This window comes from Centruroides vittatus, unplaced genomic scaffold (assembly GCF_030686945.1).
Source record: "Centruroides vittatus isolate TY-2023 unplaced genomic scaffold, ASM3068694v2 contig_1110, whole genome shotgun sequence".
In the NCBI taxonomy this organism is placed as follows: Eukaryota; Metazoa; Arthropoda; class Arachnida; order Scorpiones; family Buthidae; genus Centruroides; species Centruroides vittatus.
This window is the reverse complement of record NW_027120712.1, coordinates 236,170-257,446: the sequence shown is the minus strand read 5'-3', so window position 1 is coordinate 257,446 and position 21,277 is coordinate 236,170. Positions and strand designations below refer to the sequence as shown.

The 21,277-nt window shown below is 31.4% G+C and overlaps 1 protein-coding gene across 1 annotated transcript in view; it reads left to right on the top strand.

Moving 5' to 3' along the window:
• The first annotated feature begins 7,224 nt into the window (after window positions 1-7,224).
• Hira (histone cell cycle regulator-like protein) overlaps window positions 7,225-21,277 on the top strand; it is a 60,163-nt gene continuing 46,110 nt past the window's right edge. Inside the window, exons 1-3 of the mRNA XM_067271507.1 lie at window positions 7,225-7,400; window positions 7,651-7,713; window positions 7,844-7,954. Coding sequence (XP_067127608.1) covers window positions 7,364-7,400; window positions 7,651-7,713; window positions 7,844-7,954 — 211 coding nt within the window. The 5' untranslated portion in view covers window positions 7,225-7,363. The remainder of the gene's footprint in view (window positions 7,401-7,650; window positions 7,714-7,843; window positions 7,955-21,277) is intronic.

The window sequence follows — 21,277 nt, the reverse complement described above, 5'->3', positions numbered from 1 at the left end:
GTCTTTGCTTTATTTGTGCATGTTCTGTTAGTTTGGCCTGTTGGAATCCTAAATACTTGTAGAGCTCACCCTCTTCCATGGATTCAATAATGTCTCCATTTCCAAGTGCAAAATCTTCTTTCTTCAGGATTCCTTTTTCTATGTGAACTGTTTTGCATTTATCTAGGCCAAATTCCATTTGTATGTCGTTGGTGTATGAATGTGTGATTTGTAGGAGTTGATGAAGTTGTTTTTGTGTGGATGCATAAAGTTTTATGTCATCCATGTACATGAGATGTGACAGTGTAAACTGTGTTGTTTTTTCGTGTCTGATATTGTAACCATATTGCGTGTTGTTTAACATGTTGGATAATGGATTCAGGGCTAGGCAGAACCAGAGAGGACTCAAGGAATCTCCTTGAAAAATTCCTCGCCTAATAAAAATTTGGTTTGTTTGTATGGAAGTGTTATGGGCCCTGAGATGTAGTGTTGTTCTCCAGTGCTGCATAGTGTTTTGAAAGAATGCAATGAGTGATGGATGTATTTTGTACATGTGTAGGATATGTAGCAGCCAACTGTGTGGAACACTGTCGAATGCTTTTCTGTAGTCTATATATGCCATGTGTATGTTTCTGTGTTGTCTGTGTGCTTGCCGTAGAATGACTGAATCTATGAGTAACTGTTCTTTGCATCCCCTGTGGTTTCTACGGCAACCTTTTTGTTGTTCTGTTAGAATGTCGTGTTCTTCAACATGTTTGTATATTTTGTTTGCGATACAGGATGTCAATAATTTGTAGAGTGTTGGAAGACATGTAATTGGTCTGTATTGTGTGGGGTCTGTGGTATTGTTGTTTTTAGGTTTCATGTAGGTGATGCCCTGAGTAAGAAAATTTGGCATGTCTTGTGGATTGATGATGATGTGTGTTAGATGTTTAGCTAGTTCCTGGTGCAGTGATGTAAACTTTTTGTACCAGAAATTGTGAATGTTGTCTACACCAGGTGTCTTCCAGTTGTGTGTTCTGTTAACAGTGTATTGGAAATCATGTATGTTTATTTCAACACAGGGCATAGTTGGTATGTTGTGCAAGTTTCTGTTCTCCTCCTCGATCCAGCCTGCATCAGCATTGTGCGTGACAGCACTGGACCAAAGAGAAGACCAATATGTTGTGAGTTCTTTTTCTGTTGGTGTGCCACTGTGCTGTGTATCAGTGTTTGCTTTGTTATTAATTTGTCTGTAAAAGAGTTTTTCATTGTTTGTAAATAATTTATTTTGTTGTTTTCGTAGTGTACATGTTTTGTATCGTTTGAGTCTACGTGCTTTGGCAGCAAGTTTTTGTTTTAGTGTATCAATGTATTCTGTAATGCGTGTGTTGTGATGTTCATGTTTTGTGTGTGTTTTTATTTTCTTGAAAATGTTTTTGAGCTGTTTCCTTAATTTGGGTGTTATGTTGTTTTTAGTGTATTGTGTTAGCCTGCCTAATTGCTGTCTAATGTCATTTATTTGTGTTTCTATTCTTCTCTGCCAGGCAGGCTTGTGATAGAATTGTGTTTTCTGTGTATTTGTCTGTGATTGTACTTTCAGTCCATGGTGTGTCACTACTGTGACTGCCCCGGCATAAACTAATGTATGAATGTCTGCGAGTGTAGAAATTGAATGAATGTAGTGTGGTATTAAGTGAGTGTTTACATAATTTAGTGTTTTTCCTACATCCTTTGACGTGTTGATTTTTGGTATTCGTGGTCGTTGTGTGGGATCTGTACCTGTATATTTAGTGAGTGTTTCCTGAAATATAAGTGAGAGCGTATTAACTAAATCCAAGTCTATGTTATCAGTGATGGATGAGGAAGTGTCTGTAGTATCATTAGTGGTAATTGTTGTATGTGTGTTATTATCAATGCTTGTTGCTGGATTATCCTGACAGGTTACATGATCTTCATTAATGTTAGATGTTTCTGTCTGTTGATGTATTTGATCAGCAACCTGTTGTTTGATAAGTTCAAGTGTTGTTTGTGGAATAAGGTTGTTGTGTATAATTGTTCTTTTTTGATCAACAACCCTTTGTTCGGTGACAGTGAGATGAGGATACTGTTGTGTGAATCTATGGTGTAGTTGTTGTCTGTATGCTGTCATGTTTGTTTCGAGTTTTGTGATGGTGTAATAAGTACGGATGATAAACTCGTTCATTTCTACTGTCCATTTCATCCGTTGGCTTGGTTTTCCAGCCTTTGTGGTCTGTGGATGCATTGCCACAGAAACACGAAGGCTGGGTTGGTTCCTCACATCTGTTGAGGGCATTGCAGTAGCCATGCTTGGGCCGGTGCTGCTTTCGCCACCGGTAACCAAGGGAGACTGTGACCTATTTTTCGAACGTGAGTCTCTGCCTAACCCACGAACGCGGACCTTGTTAACCCGGGCGACGTCCGAGCCGGTATCACACTTTGATCTAGTTATTACCATGATGAATATCTCCACAGAATGTGGGTGTGGTCACTCTTAGCTTCATTTCTCCCCATAGACCTTACTGGCATGGGTGTCCCTACCAGGAGCTTATGCTCCAGCCTGCATTGCCGTATGGATCAGTAAAATTACTGGGCTCTCCCACCACGACCAGGTGGTGACCACGGGAGAGTTATTAATTATGTTGGGTTAAGTGAGATATACTCGGTTAACACCGGTGGCTGTGTACTATGCCGGACCAAAGTCAAGGCATAGTAACCAAAACAGAAATTAAAGAAGTGTATCAGTGTGTGTGTCTGTATTCAGGAATTTTCTCACAATATGACATGTATTCAATATAGTGGCCTTCTGTAGTGTGATGTATGTGTTTCTATTCAATTCTAATGTGCCCAGGCTTTTGTGTAGTGTGTGTGGTATGACACCTGTAGAGGAGAGAACAACAGGTACAATAAGCACCTTATCCATCCTCCACAGATGCCTTATTTCCTGGGCGAGTTCTGTGTACTTGCTAATTTTTTCAGTGCATGCGTTTTGTATATTGTGAGTGTTTGGAATGGATATGTCTATAATGTATGTGATTTTATTGTGTTTGTCAATGAGTGTGATGTCTGGTCTGTTGTGGTAAATTGTTTTATCTGTGATTATGGCTCTGTCGTAGTACATTTTGTGCGTGTTGTTTTCCAATACTGTCTGTGGAATGTATTTGTAATATGGTTCGTGGATGTCTGCTAATTTGTGTTTCTTTGCAAGCTCTTGGTGTATTATATTTGCTACTTGGTTATGTCTGTGTAAATAATCTGTCTGTGCCAAGAGCTTGCAACCAGAGGTGATGTGTTGTATAGTTTCTGGCATGATGTGACATTTTCTGCATGTGTCATTTGTGAGTGTTGCATCTTTGAGTATGTGTTTTCTGTAGTTTTTAGTATTTATGACCTGATCCTGTATGGCAATCATGAATCCTTCCGTCTCCCCAAAGAGGCATCCCCGAGCTAACCAGCTGTTTGACGCAGTTTTGTCAACAAAATCCTGGGCCAGATCGTAAGGATGCCTGCCATGGAGTGCCTTTCGAGCCCACGATTGCTTAATGGTGTCTATGCTTTTTATATGTTGTGTTGTGTCCATATGATGTGAGTGTAAGTTTAATGGTGTGTTATTCGAGTCTGCTAGAGTTACTGCTTTATGTAATTGTGATGTTTCTTGTTTTTTGTAGAAAAACTCTCGCAGTGACTGTATTTGTTTGTAGTGAAGGTTAACTATGTCGATCAGGCCACGTCCGCCATCTTTACGTGGAAGGGTTAATCTTTCTGTGGCGGATTTAGGATGATGTTGTTTATGCTTAGTAAGTGTTGTTCTTGTTTTCCTTTGGAGTTGCTCAAGATCAGTGTGAGTCCAATGTATAACTCCAAAAGAATATGTGAGTACTGGAATGACATATGTGTTTATTGCTTTAACTGTGTGTTTTGCATTTAATTGTGTTCTGAGAATAGCATTTAACCTACTTTGGTATTCTTTAATTAATCTTTGCTTTATTTGTGTATGTTCTGTTAGTTTGGCCTGTTGGAATCCTAAATACTTGTAGAACTCGCCCTCTTCCATGGATTCAATAACGTCTCCATTTCCAAGTGCAAAATCTTCTTTCTTCAGGATTCCTTTTTCTATGTGAACTGTTTTGCATTTATCTAGGCCAAATTCCATTTGTATGTCCTTGGTGTATGAATGTGTGATTTGTAGGAGTTGATGAAGTTGTTTTTGTGTGGATGCATAAAGTTTTATGTCATCCATGTACATGAGATGTGACAGTGTAAACTGTGTTGTTTTTTCGTGTCTGATATTGTAACCATATTGCGTGTTGTTTAACATGTTGGATAATGGGTTCAGGGCTAAGCAGAACCAGAGAGGACTCAAGGAATCTCCTTGAAATATTCCTCGCCTAATAAAAATTTGGTTTGTTTGTATGGAAGTGTTACTAACCCTGAGATGTAGTGTTGTTCTCCAGTGCTGCATAGTGTTTTGAAAGAATGCAATGAGTGATGGATGTATTTTGTACATGTGTAGAATATGTAGCAGCCAACTGTGTGGAACACTGTCGAATGCTTTTCTGTAGTCTATATATGCCATGTGTATGTTTCTGTGTTGTTTGTGTGCTTGCCGTAGAATGACTGAATCTATGAGTAACTGTTCTTTGCATCCCCTGTGGTTTCTACGACAACCTTTTTGCTGTTCTGTTAGAATATTGTGTTCTTCAACGTGTTTGTATATTTTGTTTGCAATACAGGATGTCAATAATTTGTAGAGTGTTGGAAGACATGTAATTGGTCTGTATTGTGTGGGGTCTGTGGTATTGTTGTTTTTAGGTTTCATGTAGGTGATGCCCTGGGTAAGAAAATTTGGCATGTCTTGTGGATTGATGATGATGTGTGTTAGATGTTTAGCTAGTTCCTGGTGCAGTGATGTAAACTTTTTGTACCAGAAATTGTGAATGTTGTCTACACCAGGTGTCTTCCAGTTGTGTGTTCTGTTAACAGTGTATTGGAAATCATGTATGCTTATTTCAACACAGGGCATAGTTGGTATGTTGTGCAAGTTTCTGTTCTCCTCCTCGATCCAGCCTGCATCAGCATTATGCGTGACAGCACTGGACCAAAGAGAAGACCAATATGTTGTGAGTTCTTCTTCTGTTGGTGTGCCACTGTGCTGTGTAACAGTGTTTGCTTTGTTATTGATTTGTCTATAAAAGAGTTTTTCATTGTTTGTAAATAATTTATTTTGTTGTTTTCGTAGTGTACATGTTTTGTATCGTTTGAGTCTACGTGCTTTGGCAGCAAGTTTTTGTTTTAGTGTATCAATGTATTCTGTAATGTGTGTGTTGTGATGTTCATGTTTTGTGTGTGTTTTTATTTTCTTGAAAATGTTTTTGAGCTGTTTCCTTAATTTGGGTGTTATGTTGTTTTTAGCGTATTGTGTCAGCTTGCCTAATTGCTGTCTAATGTCATTTATTTGTATTTCTATTCTTCTCTGCCAGGCAGGCTTGTGATAGAATTTTGTTTTCTGTGTGTTTGTCTGTGATTGTACTTTCAGCCCATGGTGTGTCACTACTGTGACTGCTCCAGCATAAACTAATGTATGAATGTCTGCGAGTGTAGAAATTGAATGAATGTAGTGTGGTAGTAAGTGAGTGTTTACGTAATTTAGTGTTTTTCCTACTTCCTTTGACGTGTTGATTTTTGGTATTCGTGGTCGTTGTGTGGGATCTGTGCCTGTATATTTAGTGAGTGTTTCCTGAAATATATGTGAGAGTGTATTAACTAAATCCATGTCTATGTTATCAGTGATGGATGAGGAAATGTCTGTAGTATCATTAGTGGTAATTGTTGTATGTGTGTTATTATCAATGCTTGTTGCTGGATTATCCTGACAGGTTACATGATCTTCATTAATGTTAGATGTTTCTGTCTGTTGATGTATTTGATCAGCAACCTGTTGTTTGATAAGTTCAAGTGTTGTTTGTGGAATAAGGTTGTTGTGTATAATTGTTCTTTTTTGATCAACAACCCTTTGTTCGGTGACAGTGAGGTAAGGATACTGTTGTGTGAATCTATGGTGTAGTTGTTGTCTGTATGCTGTCATGTTTGTTTCGAGTTTTGTGATGGTGTAGTAAGTACGGATGATAAACTCGTTCATTTCTACTGTCCATTTCATCCGTTGGCGTGGTTTTCCAGCCTTTGTGGTCTGTGGATGCATTGCCACAGAAACACCAAGGCTGGGTAGGTTCCTCACATCTGTTGAGGGCATTGCAGTAGCCATGCTTGGGCCAGTGCTGCTTTCGCCACCGGTAACCAAGGGAGACTGTGGCCTATTTTTCGAACGTGAGCCTCTGCCTAACCCACGAACGCGGACCTTGTTAACCCGGGCGACGTCCGAGCCGGTATCACACTTTGATCTAGTTATTACCATAATAAATATCTCCACAGAATGTGGGTGTGGTCACTCTTAGCTTCATTTCTCCCCATAGACCTTACTGGCATGGGTGTCCCTACCAGGAGCTTATGCTCCAGCCTGCATTGCCCTATGGATCAGTAAAATTACTGGGCTCTCCCACCACGACCAGGTGGTGACCACGGGAGAGTTATTATTATTATTATTATTATTATTATATTTTAACTCTTTTTGCCCAGTGGGCACTAAGAGGGCCTCTTATAGTAGGCCCATTATGAGTTCGGCCAGGCCCACAATGGGGCGACCGGGTGGTGAGGTACGGGGCCCGACATATCCGAACGGACCACCCCGAAAAATTCCTGGGGATTATTCGACCCGTTCGGATTCGATCCCGGGTCCCCCAGAGCGGTAGGCTGCCACCTTGACTGCTCGACCATCCGGCCTGAAATTTTATTATTAGCGAGGTTGAGGCCGAAGTTTTAAACGGGAAAACGTGTACGTCGGACGTTCAGCGCCACTTTCCTGTAAGCCTAGAAGTTTGACAATGGCGTTTGGAAAGTCACTGGAATCATGCTCGACGTTCCAAACGCCATTGTCAAACTTCTAGGCTTACAGGAAAGTGGCGCTGAACGTCCGACGTACACGTTTTCGCATTTAAAACTTCGGCTTCAACCTCGCTATTAAGGAAAACTATAATACGATTTAAAAATGTACATAAACCATAAAATTTTATTATTACTTTAATTAAAAAAGTAAGAGTAAATAAAATATTTTCCGGTTGTTTTTTACGATTAAAAAATTTTTAAAATTCGGACTTGTTTAGTAATTTTGAACGTTGCCATCCAATTCACGTTTCATAAGCAAGAAACAAAATGGCAGTTAGCAGGCGATAAGAAAAACCTCTCTATTCTAATAATGATCATGTTTATTTGATTAGAAACGTATTTTTAGTATTTTTGAAAGAAACATTTATTAATTAGAAAAAAAAACATGAGACTTTTAAAACCCAGTTGGGTTTCACACGACGGTAAGAATATTAAATAAAACTTCAATGAATTTAAATAAACACATTAAATACAATTAGAAATTTGTTAACATTTTCATCTCAATTTATGAGTTTACAATTTGAATTAAGCATTAAAATTAACAAATAAATATATCAATTTTATGTCATTTTAGTTAATTAACAGCTTATAAATGTATTTTCTTTATATAATTTAAACCATTCTGTTTATTTTTTTTTGTTCTGTGTGATTGATGCATGAGAATTTTAACAGGTCATCCTATATTTTCTGTGGATATTCATCCTGATGGTTCAAGATTTGCAACTGGAGGTCAAGGTATATAAACTAAAATTCATTGTAATTTAATATTTTCTTGTGTTTTTTTACACTTTTTATTGTGTCAAACAGTTCATTTGACTTTCTTTTATCAGTTCTACATGTAAATATGCCTTTTATGTTGTTATAGGTGCTGATACAGGGAGAATTGTTATATGGAATATGGCTCCTGTTATGAACGAAGATGATGAGAAAGATGAAAATGTTCCTAAATTGTTGTGTCAAATGGATAATCATCTTGGCAAGTTTTAACTTGTTTTTTTATTCTTTTTGTCGATATATTAAGTAATTTTCAGTTTAAGAGTTATTTTTTTTAAATTAAACTTTATTGATAAATTAACGTAAATATTGCCGATAAAATAAAATCAATATAATACGTACATTTTTTTATAAAGATTTTCTTTTATTTTCCATGTGGTAACTGAATGCGTGAATATTAATACATATAATACATAAAAAGAATTTAAATATTCGTTAATTTTAAATAGAATATAAGTAGGTTTAGACAAACTTTTGATAATTTAATTTTAATAGAGATTTATAATATGAATTTATTATTTAAACTTTTTTAATGTAGGTTTTTCTTCTAAAACCTACCTATTTTTACTAATATAAATTTTCAATTAAATCTCAATTAATATTTAGACACTTTTCGAAAACTTGAAATTAAATCGTACGTCAATTCCTTGTTATACGTTTTATACCTACGATAAACAGATCTCTTTATTAGAATACTGTTTTTATTTTTCTGTTTGAAATTAAATTTTTAATTATACTTAACAAACAACTATACGTAAACCCAATACATTATATTACTAAAGCCAACCACTCGTGTGGTAATTTATTAGTATTATAGCCATTATACGGCCTGACGACGTACGGCAGTGGTTGGCTTTAGTAATACTTATTATCACTGATATATTTCTTCTAACTTTAAAAAAATTGCAGTTTTTAAAAATAAAAGTTAATTTTTTTTAAATATAAGAATAAAAACATAAAAATTAACGTAATAATTTTTAAAATTAAGGTTTCTTAATCTTTCATTAATATTGAACTCGTGAGAAGTATTTTGTAGTCAAATGCTTCTACATAAAGTAAGCTATAGTACAAAGAGAAATGAAAATAATCATTCAAAAACAATACAATTACCACATATTCATATTTTGATTATTTATAAGTCAAATTAATTTTGTAAAATAATAATTAAATTTTTGATTTTTAACTTAATTTTAAAATAAATCTGTTCTGTTTTATTTTAGAAATCTTTATCATTTTTTAATATAAAGTGTAGAATACTTATTTTTAGAAATATATCTAATAGTTATTTCAAAATTTAAAGTAAGTTTGTGAAAAATATAAATAAAATATTATTATAGTACCAAGATATTAATAATTATTAATCATAAATTTAAACTTAAAAACTTTGTGTGCTATGAGAGTAACAGTTCCTATGCTCAGGTCTGTATCAAATAAAAAAAAATATATATAATGTTTTACTTTTAATGTTTAAAGGAAAGTCATTAATGATGATTTTTAGAATTAAGGTAAAGAATTAGTTTGTTATTGATTGAAAAAAAATAGATTTTGAAGTCTTCTCTGAATTTTAAAAATTAACTATGTCTCGTTCATTAAATACGAAAAGTATCGTATATTCTGAAAATTTATTTAAATAAAGTAATAAGTTTAGTTGAAAATTATAACAACAAATAAACACAATTAAAAGTTTAGTCTATTTGAAAACAGTGTGTGTAATAAAGGAAACATCAGTCAGTAAATTATCCAATATACTAAAATATATATATATATATATGTCCATTTAGTATGAGATAACTAGATAAATGTTTTAGGCTGTCAAATTTTATTGTATAAAAAATTATATGTAAATATTCATGTAAAAATTTTTATATCTAACGAAATGAGAACAATTATATTTACTCTTAGGCAAAGTTACTTTATATTAATCTAAAAACATTGAAATTATTTTAAAATAAGACTATCAAAGGTTTTTTTTTTGTGAAAAGTAACTTTTTCTTACTGAATAATCATGTAGAAAATTGTTTTGTTTGTAATTGTTTCTGATTACATTATAATATGTTTGCATTGTTTTATTTACATATAATTTATCTGTATTATTTTGCAAATTTTTTGCTATTTTCCAGAAAAAAAAATCTATTAAATTGATTGTACGTCTTTATTGCTTTAAATTTTTTCTATTTCTGCATTAAAAATATTGATATTATTAGATTAAAAAATATACATATATATTCCATTTATATTTATTTATTTGAACTGTATTCAGCTCTCACAGTTTATATTATGAAATTATTATTATTATTATATCTAAATCACTTGTTTATATTTTGATCAACAAATTTCTTGATATTGCTACATTACATAGGACGGGACTTTTGTCACAAAAAAAAAAATCATGTACAGATGCACCACTGAATTTCCAGCAACTGATAGTCCAGCACCTTCTTTAACTTGAAATTCCTGCAGTCATCAGACTAGTTTATTGCAGCACTTATTTACATTATTCGTACTGCACTTGTTGATGATGACATTGTAATTTTACGATATTTTCAGTTCATTTTGCTTAAAATTAACCGTAGCTATAGCTTCTGAAAGATGAGTATGAGCAGTGGTATCAAACATAAACAGCAGTCCATATCAATCCAAGTTTCAGGCAGTCTGAGTTCTACTTAGGCACATAGGTGGTTTATAAGTAGTGGATCAGAGATGTATTGATGACTTATTATAATACAAGATCGTAGTTAGTCCAGCAAAATGGTAATCTGGCAAGGCTTCGGAATCAAGGGTGAGGAAATTCAATGGTTGTACCTGTATTACTAATTTTTCAGATTTTTAACAATTATGGAATCATTTCATATTAAAATATGAATTTAAAATTGTTTCATCAATATTGAAAATAATATAAAATTAGTATATTTTCTAGCTAAGATGGAAAATCTTATAACTTTTATGGATTAAATATATATTAAAGTAGTAGTATAATGTTACACTTATGGTAGATATTAATTAAGCTAACTATGAAATATATTTAAGTAAGTAATTATTTCTTATTAAGTAACAAAGAACATTTTTTTTTTTAAGTTAATAGATACATATTAAATGCTTATAAAAAATAAGCAAGTAATTTATACAATACATAAAAAAATGCAGTTATCTAGAACAGTGTTTCCCAACCTTTTTTTCCTCGCGAACCAAAAGAAAGGTCCGAAAAAATTTGACGAACCCCCTATGTAGTCGTTAATGACAGGTAAAAAAAAGCAATAAAATTTGATAGAATATATATTTTACATATTGCAGAATAATTGATTATATTAATCGTGAAACATTTAAATAAAACATTAATAAGACTAAAATGATGGCTATAAAAGTTGAAAACAAGATAAATTTAACAAACTGGTTCTTATGTTTTACATTTGGAAAAACTCTTAATGGGATATTTGTGGCTGTTTGATAGAACAAAGCAATTCAAAGTTAGGCTCAATATCTGACAATTTCAGTCTTAGATCAGGTTCTGCATTTAACCTGTTTCTGTATTTATCTTTCAGATAAGTATATGTTGAAAATCCTTTCTCGCATAGATATGTTGTGCAAAATGGTAATAGAACTTCAATGGCTTTTTTTGACAGAACAGGATATTCATTTTGTATACTGAGCCAGAAGTCAATTAAAGATTGATCTTTAAAAATTGCTTCTAGAGAACTGTCACAAGATAACTCTATGAGTTTTTCTTTTTCCAGTATATTTAGAGAGGTTTCTGAACTTACATTTCCTTGAAATGGATTACGTATCCAGTTGTTTGAGATGGATATATTGCATCTGTTGGGAAAATAGTCATCGAAAGTTAATCGAAGATAGTTCAGATGTTCACATATACTCCTTTTAATGTTTTCGTCAAGTTTAATTGAATTTTCTGATAAAAAAAGTGCTGACAGAATCGAAACATCCATACTCATTCATCTGCAGGCATTGAATCCAAAAATTGATCTTTTTCAACATAGCCTCAATTCTATCATGTACACTGAAAATGGTGACACCCTCGCCTTGTAAAGACATATTTAATTCATTCAGTTTACAAAAAAATGTCAGCTAAATACGCAAGCTTTTGCAGCCAAAGAACATCGGATATACAAGAAGACAAATGAAACGGATGATCAATAAAAAATGCTTGAACTTCAGACTTCAATTCAAACAAACGCGTCAAAACTTTACCACGGGAAAGCCATCTAACTTCTGTGTGAAGTAGTAAAGAAACGTGGAAACTTCCAAAATCCTCACAAAGCGTACGGAATAGACGGCAATTTGTAGCACGCGATTTTATAAAGTTCACAATTTTCACAGCATCACTTAAAGTAGTAGATAACTCTGCAGGAATACGCTTACATACTAAAGCTTGTCTATGAATACAACAATGAGTCCATTGAATTTTCTCGTTGATCTTCTTCACCCGTGCCACAAAACCAGAAAATTTTCCTGTCATTGATTTTGCACCATCTGTACACACACCCACACAATAAGACCAGCTTATTCCATTCTTTTCAAAATACCCATTGATCATATCGAAAATCGCTTCTCCAGTTGTGTAGGTTTTCAAAGGTTTTGCAAATAGTACATCTTCTTGAACAATATTCGTAAAAAGATATCTAACGTAGACAAGCAAGACTGCGGCATTTGTTACATCCGTCGATTCGTCAAGTTGAATTGCAAAATAATTCAATTTTATTCTTTTTAGAAGTTCGTTCTCCACATAATTAGCCAAGTCATTAATTCTACGCGACACCGTGTTGTTTGATAAGGGAACTAGCTCAATTTTCTTTGCTGCCTTTTCCCCAAGCATACATTTGGCGATATCTTTCGCACATGGTCCAATTAAATTTTCTGCTATTGTATGCGCTTGTCCAGATCTTGCAGTTCTATAACTTACTCGAAATGATGCTTCAAGGGCCATTTTACTATCTTCGTTTGAAGTCAAGAAAGAAGAAAGGCTACACTTTTTGATATCTGCTAATTTTCTTTTGAAATATTCAAGAGGTTTATCTTTGTGTGTCGGATGTTTTGTTTCAATATGTCTACGAAGAAGTGATGGTTTTAAACTGCTGTTGGCAAGAACTTCGTTACATATAACACAAAGCGGTTTAGGTTCTGACTCATCCCCAGTAAAATGAAAACCCAATTGTAGATAGTCGCTGTCATATTTTCGCTTTTTCCCTTTTCTATCATCATTTCCTTTGTTTTTCGTCTGGTGAAACGGTACCTCACTACAGCTTTCAGTACTATCATCTCGATTATCATGTCTCGTTTCTAAACGACCCGTTTTTAACCATCGATCCATAATAAAAATAAGCTATAATAATAATTAAATTAATAATTATTAAATCATTTACACGAGAACTTGACAGTCACAGTATCACTATCACTCAAGCTTTACAAGTGCTAAGCCTATGTATGAACGTCGGTTAATACAACACTACTCTCCCAGTTTCCGGTTGTGAACAAGTATCTAATTCTAAAATCTGTAGTAAACTGCCTTAATTTGATATTTATTTCCAATTGTATTGTAAAAAAAATATTACATAGAAGGGAAAACTGCTGCAATGATTTTAAATATAAAGCAGAACATGATACTAATCACATTGATAAAATGTTTTAAATATAAATAAATGTTTGTAATAAAAAGAGAATAGTATTTGATTACTTGAATAAGAGGAATAAATTATAATGTATAAAATTGTTGATATAATTTGATATTGATGAAGTAATTTTGAAAAACAAATAAGGAAAAAAGAAATGAAAATATTGAAATTTATTATAGATTTCTTAACAAACAGGCAGCGAACAATCTGTTTTACAGTGGGTGTGTTCTTTAATTTTTGTGTTTTTGTTTTGTTTTTTTTTTTGCTTTTGATTTTAATGGCGTTTTAAAAAATCCGCCATTACAATATTATTTTCGCGAACCCCCTCTGCAAACACTGCGAACCCCCAGGGGTTCGCGAACCACCGGTTGGGAATCACTGATCTAGAAGATACATTTACAAATGGTTTTCTTTATGTTAAGAAAAACATTGATTTGTTTGTTGATAGTTGAAAATAAAATTGTCATTTTTTACATTATTTTTTCAAAGTATAATATTCAGTATGATATCATCATTTATCAGTACTTGAAAATGAAACTATATAAATAAATAATAACTTTTAATAAATGAAAATTTATCATATTATAATTGGGTGATATTTGATATGAATAAATATGAAAAAAAAAATAATTATTTCTTTTTTTTAATATTTATTAAGAAATCTTTAAAATGAAATTATATTAAACAACCTGTTAGATTTGTTTTTAGATGCAACATAGCAGTGAAAAGTAAACAGATTGAAATATAATATCTAAAATATAATATTTCAATTTGTTAATTTATCTGATACTTGTATTTTTCAATAAGATGAGTTAGTCAAAAAATAATACTTTTTAATCTACACAAGAAAAACTAGAGAACTAGAGTATTGTATAAAAACAATTTACGTAGACATAAATTATAAGAAACATTTTTCACTATTTAATTGTGAACATATTAAATCTAAAATTTCATTTTATTCATATGATTACATTAAAATTTTGTAGGATAATTTGAATCAAAATGATGTTTACCATCTCTCGTTTAATCTCTAGACGTTAGAATCAAGGGAAACCTTATAAATATGTTGTATTGATGTCTTACAAAATTTCCAAACGTACTTAATTATATATATATGTGTTACAGTAAAAACCTGTTTTTAGTGAAAACACGTTTTAACTAGTTGAAACTAGTTTTTACTGGATGTCATTGTTATAACCCGTTTTGTCTAGTTAAAGCTAGAATTTACTGCTGTACATGTTTTGATTTTAGATAAAACTAAAATCAAACATTAACTTTTTAACTTTTAACATTAGTTAAAACTAATTTTAGCTACATAAATATGTTTGGGGGAAATAAATAAAGTGATGATTGGGATTAAAACATTTGTATTATTTAATATCATATTTATTGAAACATCTGTGTTATTAACATTGTGGTCACACATCTGTGTTATTAACATTGATTAACCCTTTGTTCCCGAAGGCACCGATCGATCGGTACCCTGGCTTTTTAAGCAAAACTTCGAGGGTACCGATTCATCGTTACTTTGGTAAATATTGATTTTTGTAAAATTTATTAACAACAGATGTAATCTCGTTTGATATGAAGTGAATAAAGTATAATAATTCATTATATTAGTTGATAGCAGTATAAAATTTTGATTTCAAACAAATGTTTGATATAATGTGCGATAATTTCACAACGAATAAACATACATGCATAAGTGTTATATCGAATTGTACAAAACAATATTCTACATCTTTCTGGCTCAGTGCCAGCAAACAACTATGTAACTAGACAATGTTAATTTTCACAAAATGTTACAAATTATCAAGTTTATGTGTCAGTTCTGATATATATTATTTTTTTTTCTTATAAATTTTTCTAATAAAATGCATTGAAAAATATCCTATTTAAAACTAAAGATATTAATAAATGTAAGTGATTTTTTTCATATAGATATAATGATAATTTGATTTTTAGTGAACTTTTAAAATAATATCGCCTGACTGACCTATATTGCCTTAAGAGGGATCGCAAAATAAACATAAACAAGATGTCGGGGGAAAAGGGTTAAAGCGATACGAAATTCGTCATACACTATAGCAGGGGTGGCCAACAAGTCGATCGCGATCGACCGGTCGATCGCCAATTTTGGTCGATTGCTAGCGATGTCTTGACTTAATGTATTATATTTGTAACCGAATGCAACTGTATGCATGCAGTTATGACTCGACTCATAAGCAGTGAGTGCACTTCGTACTGAAACACAGTGTATAAACATAGTATGTATTTCACACTCCCCCTCCCCACTTAGACTATGTCTATGACAACAAGTCGATCGCGACACATTTTTACGATAAAAAGTAGATCTTATGTGCACAAAAATTGGCCATCCCTGCACTATAGGAACGTGTTAGCTGAATGACCTTGGTCGAAACAGTTTTTACTAAGCCATTTTGTTAAAACCCGTTTTGTCTAGTTAAAACTAGTTTTAACTCAAATTCATTTTTGACTAGCAGTAAATTCTAGTTTTAACAATGACATCCAGTAAAAACTAGTTTCAACTAGTTAAAACGCATTTTCACTAAAAACAGGTTTTTACTGTAACACACACACATATATATAAATTCACAAATAATCTGAATTTAACAGAAATTTTGATATTATATGGTTTGGAAACATGTTATCAATTTGTATTATCAATACAATCTTATATTTCATTGCATTCATATTTTTAATTGAAAGAAATAAAATTGCCAAACAGCTCAATTTTTTAAAATTCTTTAATGCTTTTACAATGATTTTAATTCCAACTTCACAAAAATCTACAAACAAAACATATTTCATTATTATTATTGATTAAAATTATTGTTAAATAACTCTTCTAGTTATTTATTCAAGTTTGTACGACTGCTACTAGTTATATAGTTTTATTATTGATTTTACACTTTATAATTTTCATTATTTTAAGATTCAATATGCCGCCAAGCAAAGCCATAAAAATTAAAAACGTGTCTAATTTAAGATGTAGCTAAAATAATAGCAATAAAATAATACAGGAAATCCTCGTTAGCTCAAAATTCAAAGAACTAAATAATCGTGACTTCAAATTATGAATTCAAGTTTTGAATTATGCAAGATTTACATATTCCTATATAATATGCCAACTGCCAGTAACTGATGTAATTTATTAAGCAAATGAAATATGGTTACATATACAGAATATTATTTTCGTTAATTAATAATTAATAATAATAACAACATAAATGAGCAATTATTTATTGTGACATCATTTCAATGCTGGGCTGAAATTTTTAATCATATTTAAATTAAAAATATTATTTCATTTAAAATATATGCTCTCCATCTGAAATTATTACTGTAGTATCTTGTCCTGGTACATCATACTTTTCTATTAGCAATGGAGTTGTGCTAGTCAACTATCAATTGAAAACTTTTCACCTTTCAAGGGAAAAGTTTTGATTTGAAATAACACGACTTCCAGTATTCATTGGAAGTTTGCATATAGTTAATTGAGGCAGCCTGCCTCTAAGGTTTCCATATTTGGTCTTGGATTTTATCTGTTTAACTCCATTCTCGAGATTAAGGAAAGACTGATGAACGGACAACAGTGGAAATTTATAAGTCTACAATTTTTCAAATTGCAGCCCAATAAACTGCAGGCAAACAGCATGTGTCTATTGAGAACCTCACAGGCACCAGATAGATTTTTTAAAAAGTAAAGCAGAATTCTCAAAATGTAGCCCAAATATTATTTTTAAAGTGACCCAAAAAATAGCAAGTCTCTTAAATATCCCAATCTGCTATTTGTAACCAATCTTGTAATCCTGAAACCCATATTTTATGAGATAAGAGAAAACAGGGTAGTTCATGGGTAAGTTGACACCAAAAAAATGTGTTACTATAAAAGCAAACCCATATTGATTAGATTAGAGTTGTTCTTGGTCTATTGTTCTCTTACTGCATGGAGGCATTTTGATGTAAATGAACAAGTTAACACATGCACGTCACAGTTCGGACAGAATTTTCACTTTGAATTTCAAAGTAACCATATTTTGAACTAACCAAATTCCTTAACATGTAAATCTCTATATCCCCAGGTGGGACAAAAATGCAGTTACAAACTAATGGGAACCATCCTTTGAACCATATACATTGAATTAACGAGGATTTCCTGTATAACCTAATAATTTTTCTTCTAATATCACAAAATTTTTGAAGGATGTTTATTATTTGAGAGGTATATATTTGAATATGATGAAAAAATAAACTAAATATAATTGCTATGATAATACACTTTCTAACTTTAAATTTCATCATCAAATTGTTTTTATCAAGTATGAAATTATTCTATTTTACATCATTCTTTAGTGCAACAAGAGAAATGATTTCTTTAACAGTTTTTTAAAATAGAATAACAAACTCGAAAATACAATGTATTATGTCAGCACAATGCTTAGTATAGACCAATGGTTTTCAACCAGTGTACGATGGCACTTCATCGATACCATGAAATATAGTGCCGAACAATGCCGTAACACTTTCTTATTTATATTACTAAAAGTACGGAAAGTGCAATAACTCTATAAAGTAGGAGTGGCGCAAGAAAACTTACCAAGTTGGGAAGCACTGATATAGACTGTTGAATGTCTATCTGAAAATGAAGAATGACTAATTCACACTATTATTAATGCATAACGTTTCCAAAAAATATGCATCATTTCTAAACATTGAATGTAAGAAATATTTTATGTACCATAACAGAAAAATAATATAAAAATAGATTTTATTCTACAAAAAATAGTAAACTTTCAATAACATTTTTATTTAAAAACAATATATTTCTATATAGTATATATTTCTATCAGTATATATACACATGAAGTCAGCAATTCATTTCTATCAATTCTATATAAGAATGTATTATATCAATAATATTAAGGCAGTATTATGTCAGTTCTGTGCCGTAAGGTCACGCGTCACTTTTTTTCTAACTGACACGTGATTGAAGTTACAGAAACAAGATTTTCAATGAAAATTTCCCGTGAAAAGAAGTTAAAATCGGGTAAAAATCAGGAAATCTTTTATACGGTTTCAAATGTTATTCTGTAAAATTATTCAGAGTTGACATGCAACGTATGGCATGTACCTGATGATTTGCAATTATTATTATTAATTTTCATTTTATAGGTATATAAATATCAGTTGGATTTTCCAGTTAAAAATTTTAATGTGAAATTGCATTTATATAATTTTTTTCATTAATTAATTATACTGTAATAAGCAATGATAAAATATTTTGTACTGTGGAAATGTTGAAATTGTTTTTTTAAATATCTAGTTGACTGATTGATTAGAACAAAGAATAAATATTAAAAAAAAAAACTTTTTTTAAAGTATTCGTTTCAAGAATTGAATAATAATGTTACTCGTTAAAATTTAAATATAATGACATCAAAAATATTCTATACTAAAGTATTAACAAGTAGGAAAAACTTTGTCCCGAATCCTGAATCTAGTTAAACGTAGGGGAAATGATTGTTAATGATCTACATTATATAAAAATATTATAATTAGTAGGAGAATTATAGATAAAATTTAAAAAATAAAAAGTAATACTGTGATTGTATTGAGTCAGAATCCGAGAAAATGTTAAATCCGAAAGATTGCTACTGAATTTTTTTAGGTTTAATTAGGATTACTTTTAAAGGAATAGACTTTTTATGAATTCATTTCTACAATCTAGTATTTATGTAATTTATATGAAAATTATGTAATGATTAAAAGAGCTTTCATGTCAAAAAATAACACGATTAACTCATTCGTAATAATAATCTATACAAAGCTATTCAGTGATAATTTTTTAATAAAATACAGTAGACCTGCGGTAATCCGGCACCCCCTATAATCCGACATGCCTATATGCAGCTCGGTATGCAATAGGCCGAAGAGAATATGCATCGTACAACGAACTTTTACTTCTGAGGAGACCGAGAGACAAGGCTTACTCTCGCGTCTAGCCAATGTAAAACAAAAGGAAATCGATGAATATTTGCATGCACCATAAATTAATTTGTTTATCCATTTTCAAATTAAGATCATACATAGTATGTACCTTGGAAATACGTATATATGTTGTATGTAATTGATTGACATCAATATGTTTAGTTATTATATTTTTGCAAGTGCTATAGCATTAATGATGTTAATTTTATAATAAACCCTATGCTATCTATTGTATTGTTTAATTCACTAAGTCTCATTGTATATTATGTAGTACATATAGATTTGATCTTACCATTTTTATAAGTATGCAATTTGTCAGGTTACAAGGTAGTCTTTTTAAAAAAGTTCCGGACTACAAGGGGTCGGTGGCAGTACTCTGTAGTCCGACGAATTCGATCATCCGACACTGCCTTGCAAAACGTTTGTCAGATTACCGCGGGTCTACTGTATTTAGCAACGAAACTCCTTTGTCTATGTTATTCTTCAAAATTTATTTTTAATGATTTTATTATTCCAAAAGTAAAAATGCAGCCGAAGAAAAGAAAATTTAATAATGAGACAATTTGATATGAACATAAGACAATTCAGACTCGAAAGAGTCTAAAATAAAGTTAGTTTTGATATCAAAAGTGAAAAATTCTTATTTTGAAGATTATAAGTTATTTTAGTTTCGTTAGAAGAATTAGATGTTTTCTCGATTGTTTCTAGGATTTAACGAATGCATTTTATTTTATTAAATGAGACGAGAGGTATGCAGTATACATAAAAAAAAGACATAAAATAAAAGATTTCTTATATAATATCATTTAAATCGATATAAATTTTATAATAATTAGTTTAGAATATATTACAGCGTAATGTTAAATGAATACGAATTTAACATCATTTTAATATTGGTATTTTCAAATATTTTGTAAACTTTAAAAGATTTTATCAATATGTTACCAGTACTAAATTTTTATAATTATAAATTTTGTTTTAGTTATTAATAAAGTTAGAACATTTAGTCACATGTTCTTGTCCTAGTCTTCATAATTAATTATGTTTAATTAAATTTTGTTTAATAATCTATCGGTTTTAAGTTATAAGTTTTACTTTGATTTATTTCTTTTGCTACTTTATATATTCTGAAGTTTTAAAATTGCAAATATTATTAGAAAAATATATTTTCTGTTGCAGTCAATAAACAAACATGTTACGTAGGTAACTCAAGTTGTAAATTCGTGTACATGGTTTGAAGTAAACTTGTTTGTTTGTGTAAAGTTGTTATTGAAAATTACTTTTTACCTATTTTTTTTTTATTATAGTTGCTATTTTTTCTTAAATTTCCAGACTATTTTAATGTTTTAAAAGCTGTATGTTTTATTTTGTAGAATGCAGTTTGATCAGAACAGTTTGCTAGCATTAAATCTTAGTCATTACCTGATGCAAAAAGCTGATAACTTATGTTAAATTGAATGATCAAAAACTTCAAAGACTGTTTAACTTCTGCATGAAATTGTTACTATCATCAGTCATACCTGATTATTCACCTACATTTATGTTCTGCATCGTAAAACTAGTTATGATTAGACATACATTTTTATGAAATATTGAACCAAATTAGTATTGTGTGAGAGAGGGAGAGAGTATTTTTTAGTTAAACCTAATATTTTCTTCATCATCATCAAAATGTGACTGTTAGGCTGAGACTCATTAGTATAAAAAGAAACCATGAAAACTTCACTAGTGGGGTTTTTATGGCAAGTACTGCCATTATGTGTTGAAAGTAAACACTTTTTTGAGTGTAAGTTGATGGAAATGAAGCATTATCGATTGGTTTATCATAAACTTCACAAGCACCAAAATGGTGAGAACTAGAGCTATAATATAGTGAAACGCTTATTTCC